This window comes from Pygocentrus nattereri, chromosome 10 (genome assembly GCF_015220715.1).
Source record: "Pygocentrus nattereri isolate fPygNat1 chromosome 10, fPygNat1.pri, whole genome shotgun sequence".
Classification (NCBI taxonomy): Eukaryota; Metazoa; Chordata; class Actinopteri; order Characiformes; family Serrasalmidae; genus Pygocentrus; species Pygocentrus nattereri.
The window spans coordinates 40,867,719-40,872,718 of NC_051220.1; the positions used below are offsets into that span (position 1 = coordinate 40,867,719).

Genomic DNA, 5,000 nt, shown 5'->3' on the forward strand with positions numbered 1-5,000 from the left:
TCTCAGCTCTCAGAGATCTTCTCATTCAGCTCATGATCTCATATGAAGCTTTTAGCTGACGTCTTTATTTTTAGGTAACAATTGTAGGTCTATTGTGGAACAATAGAGTTCAAATGGATTAAATTCCATGTTTTAGTGGACGTTCCCTGATTGACGGCGTGTGGTTTGATGTTCTGAAGCGGCCGTTTGGTAAAACGCGTTGATCATTAAAAATCTCTGGTGTTTCCTTTATTACGTGGAACGCCGATGACGATCGGTAACACTGGTGACTCCTGTGGAGAGAGAGAAAAGTGGACGTGACCCAATAAGCAGTTTAAGGGAATTGTCCCCAGACCTTGAACAGGATGTGCAAACTGTGCTCTGTGTTGTTCTCTGTTGCAGACAGAGGCAGCTGTGGACCCCGATGAAGTGAAGGTGGTCTATAATCACCTGAACGTTCCTCTGCTGTTCCTGTTCACTCAGTCTGAAACGCTGCAGCTGGACCGAGACACGGCCGAGTCTGTGGCCCGGAGGCTCCGGGGGGAGGTGGGGGTGGTGCTCATCCACAGGTGGGCATGAAATACAGCCACACATCGAGAGCCGCTAAAGGCTGCTTTCAGTACAGTTACTCTGCTAGTTTAACATTTGAAGTCTTAAAGTAATTTTTATTTTATCCAGTAACTTTTGCAGTTTTATGCAAAGTTAGAACACACCTGGTAAAATATGTTTTATTGTTTTTCTGGCGATTTTTTTGCTCAAATCCGATCTCTCTGACTCGACGGTTCACACTGGTTTAGGTGAGTGATTCAAATCTGTCATTTGAAATGAGCCTCATGAGCTCCTCCTACTCAGCGACGTCACGTGACTGAATCACTGCATCATCAGCACAAACTAACGAGCAGAACGAGCTTCGCTGAGAAGATCATTAACTCTGATCAGCTCTCAGCTTCGTTATTAGAGTCATGGGCTGGAGGTTAGGGAACCAGATTGTGACCAGAAGGTCGCCGGTTCGATCCCCTGAGCCGACAGTACATGACTGAGGTGTCCTTGAGCAAGACACCTAACCCCCACCTCCTCCCTGGGCACCATGGATAGGGCTGCCCACCACTCCGGGCAAGTGTGCTCACTGCCCCCTGAAGTGTGCGTCTTTACTAGTGTGTATGTGGTGTTTCACTGCACTGATGGGTTAAATGTGGAGGGAAAATGTTCCCCGTTGTGGGACTAATAAGGGTCTCTTAATCTTAAACCGTAATTGTGCATTAAAATGTGCGGAAGTGTTCTCTATAGAGGATGTGTGAACTTAGAAAATCTACAGAACATATCCTTTGACCTTTTGCATACTACTACAACTTTTGTGTATGACTGTATAGTGTAAATTAAAATATATATAGATACCAGGATATTTATACAGTCTCAGAAATAAAGGTACTAAACCATCACTGGGGCAGTTCCCCTGTTGTCACTGGGGTGCTTCCCTCAAGGCTCCATCTCAGTACCTTCAGTCAGGGAGCATAACTGAACCATAATCCACTGAGATGATCTGTTCTAAGCTGGACTGACTCCACACACCCCGCCTCGCCTCGCCTCCAGGCTTTTATTCTACTGCTCTGTTTTAAAACATTCGGTTATGAACAAATACCAACTTTTCACCTGGAGGAACTGATTTAAGCTCCACAATCAGACCTTAAACCCACTGCTGGAGCTTTTGAGGGAACATTTACGCTGTTTGTACCTTGATGAACCAAAATGTACCTGCACAGAACCTTCACTTCTAACAGTGTAGATGCTTCTTAAATCTTAGATGAAATATAATAATTGCCCATTTGTATAATTTCTTTTCCAGGTTGGAATTTATTATAATTTCAGATTAATTATTGAGTAAGTAACTGGATTAAAAAATAAATAGCATTAAAAGAAATTCTGGACATGTCTGGATTTCTTCCTTTTATATCAAATACATAATTATGGATATATTTTTATTTATAGAAAGCCGTATCTCTTTTTCTTTAGCTTTCTACAAATTATATGAAACCTATCATTGCCAGCACTATAATGTGCAACCAAATTATACCATTATATTACCGAAATCAGTGATTTTAAACCTTTTAATGGCAGTAATGAGTCTTTTCCCCATGTAGTTTGTACTGTTGAAATTCAAATTAGCTTCTCGTGTCTGTTTTACAGGGACAGCCACAGAGTTAAAACTCCGCTGAAGCATAACGCTGCGTATCGGCTGCCGCAGGAGGTCAGTAATACATTCTTAGCACAGGACATACTCGGAAAACTTTCTGTAGTGACTGTTTTTCCTAATTCTCAAAAGGAAGTGCGGTATTTCAGCCTGAAGAAGGTCGAGGAGCTTATTGACCTGTTCAGAGAACAACTTTTTCAAGGGACAGAGGAAGAGGAGGAGGAGGAGGAGGAGGAGGAAGAGGAGGAACAAGATGATCGATGGTCCAGTTTAGGTGAGATGCTTTGTTCCAGTCCAGTGCTTGACTCTGAAATCTGAAATAATCCGTGAACAGAGGTGAGTAGAGTGTCCTCAACACGTTCTACAGTAAATAAGTGTTGTTCTTTATAACTACATGGAAAACCTGAAGACTTCAAATGATTTGAGGTAACTGATGACCTCAAATGGTTTAAGTTCAATAACTCAAATCATTTGACTGCATGTAATTACCTGAACGGAATATGAGCAAATCATATCGCTGCTGTCGGAAGAAAACCTCGTATCTCCGTTTTTGTCTTTTTTCTGTTTTTTGACATAATTTGAAAATGCCTGTTGCGTTATGTGTCCATGACACGAAGAATGGACCAAACGGCCCAAAATGACTTGGAAAAATGTCTGGTTCCATTGACTTACATTAAAAGTAAAGTTTTTTCCTTCTCCTGTAAAGTTATCTACAACAGCATTTAAGAGCCACTGTTAATAAAATAAAAATGGTTGAAAAAAGTATTATTTTGACAAAAAAGTCGCATTTCAAGACTGAATTTGTAGAATTATGACATCAAAGTGGCATTAATACCAGGAAAGGTCCAATATTGTGGCCAAAGTCTTTGTAAAGTGAAGCAGCACCTCCTGGTGTTAAATGAGGGGAGTTGAGTTGGTGGAGCTGCTCTTTCATATCGATTCACCCGTAAAGAAACACTCAGCCTCCCCGTCTCGCCTGCTCATCAGCACCAGCCTGGAATTAGTGTAGGAACCGACTGAAACGGCTGAGCAGGAAGCTGTTTATCTAGAATAAAGAGCCAGACGGACTCAGAGACTAGTTTACTCAGATTGAGGCCGTTCAGAATACAATTTCTATCTGATTGAACGAGGTGGGTAAACCACTAAATAATCTGTTAAATAGAAGAATAATATCCATTTAACGTCTGAATCCGATTACATTCCCTATCGGAAAGTTTAAGTCTGTTCTGCAGGGCGGGGGGTGTGGGCATTAAAATATATATAGGTCAACCGTAAGTGGTAAAATTCCCTCACTAATATACAAGTACAAGTATAATTTAAAAATACTCAGGAAAGAACAAATCCACCAGCAATTTAAGTACGTCACCCAAAATGATTACCTAGAACTTTGGAGTACCTCACACCGGGTTAAAACCTAGAACCATTTTCAAACTTCCTTGCGGTCTAATAAGTGAGTTATTTAAAAAAAAAAAAACTTTTTTCTGTTTCCACTGGACAAACTACAGGCACGCATAATTAATGATTATAATGTAGATTTAATAATAATAATATTTCAAATTTAAAAACACGCACTGTCCACTGTCCACTGTCCACCTGACACTGGCGTGTCCACGAGTCTGTATTCACCTGCTCCTCCAGCGTTTCTGCTGAAGGGTATTAATAGTGTTTGTCCCCCTTTGCTGCAGTAACAGCCTCTGGGAAGGCTTTACACTAGATGTTGGAACATTGCTGTGAGGATTTGATTGAGTGTTAGTGAGGTCAGGTACTGATGTTGGATGGTCAGTTCTGGGTCACTCCAGCTCATCCCAAAGGTACTGGGTGGAGCTCCATCACTCCAGAGAACACTGTTTCACTGTTCCACAGCCCAGTGCCAGGGGGCTTTATATACCGACAGCCCACGCTTGGCATGGAGCTTGGTGACCTTTGGCTCTGCTGCAGAGTGTCCCATCCTATTGGTCAATACTTTTCTATGGAGATTATAAAAGCTGTGCAGAGTTGAATGGCCTTATCAGAAATTGGTGACCTTAAAGACCTTAAGAGGCTCTAATTACAGACAGTCTGCTGACTCTTTGTGCTTGTGGGGGTCAGTTTAGCAGGTTATCTATTGAGAACGTAGTTCCACTGCGCCACAGCCCAATGATGGGGGGGCTTTATACCCCTCTAGCCCACGCTTGGCATTGGGCATGGTGGCCTTAGGCTCATGTGGCTACTCATTCTGTTTTGTTCATTTGCCAATGATACAAACCTGTGAAACTCCAGTGTAAACAGAGCTTTCCTTCTTCCTTTGCAGATGTTTTGGATGATGAGGTGGCGGAGTCTGTGTACAGAGACCGAGGAGTAATGCTGGACACAGAAGCGGTCACAAAACTCACAGCTGAAACTTTCAGCGCTGCAGTGACACAGAATGGCCTCATGGTGGTGCTGTTCTACGTGAAATGTGAGCGTCATATATCTGTCTTATTATTCTCCTGATTGCAGATGTTGACTAAACTGTTTTTAGAGCAGGATCAGTGGCTTTTCCAGCAGTGTAGTATTTTTGTCAATTGCTTATTAATTAACTGCAAATAATTTCTGCAAAATGAAACCATAAGTGCACATTTGCTTTATAAAGGTCTCCCTGACATTGTCTGTTTTATTTATCCTGTAGGGGACGCTGTGTGCGTGGCTTTTCTGCAGTCATATGTAGAAGTTGATGATGCGCTTGACGGTAAAACACTGACCTGCACTGATAAATTAATTAGATATAAAATTTGATATAAAATTAAGAAATTTAATTTCCAATTTTTTAAATGTTATTTATTGGTTATTATTATAATAATAAAATTAAGTTATA

The 5,000-nt window shown here is 41.4% G+C and overlaps 1 protein-coding gene across 2 annotated transcripts in view; it reads left to right on the forward strand.

Moving 5' to 3' along the window:
* The window catches only part of txndc16 (thioredoxin domain containing 16), a 39,666-nt gene that overhangs the window by 9,433 nt on the left and 25,233 nt on the right, over window positions 1-5,000 (forward strand). For both annotated transcript variants that reach the window (XM_017721602.2, XM_017721603.2), the window contains exons 8-12: window positions 382-548; window positions 2,164-2,224; window positions 2,300-2,441; window positions 4,458-4,604; window positions 4,815-4,874. In XM_017721602.2, the coding sequence (XP_017577091.1) occupies window positions 382-548; window positions 2,164-2,224; window positions 2,300-2,441; window positions 4,458-4,604; window positions 4,815-4,874 (577 nt within the window). The remainder of the gene's footprint in view (window positions 1-381; window positions 549-2,163; window positions 2,225-2,299; window positions 2,442-4,457; window positions 4,605-4,814; window positions 4,875-5,000) is intronic.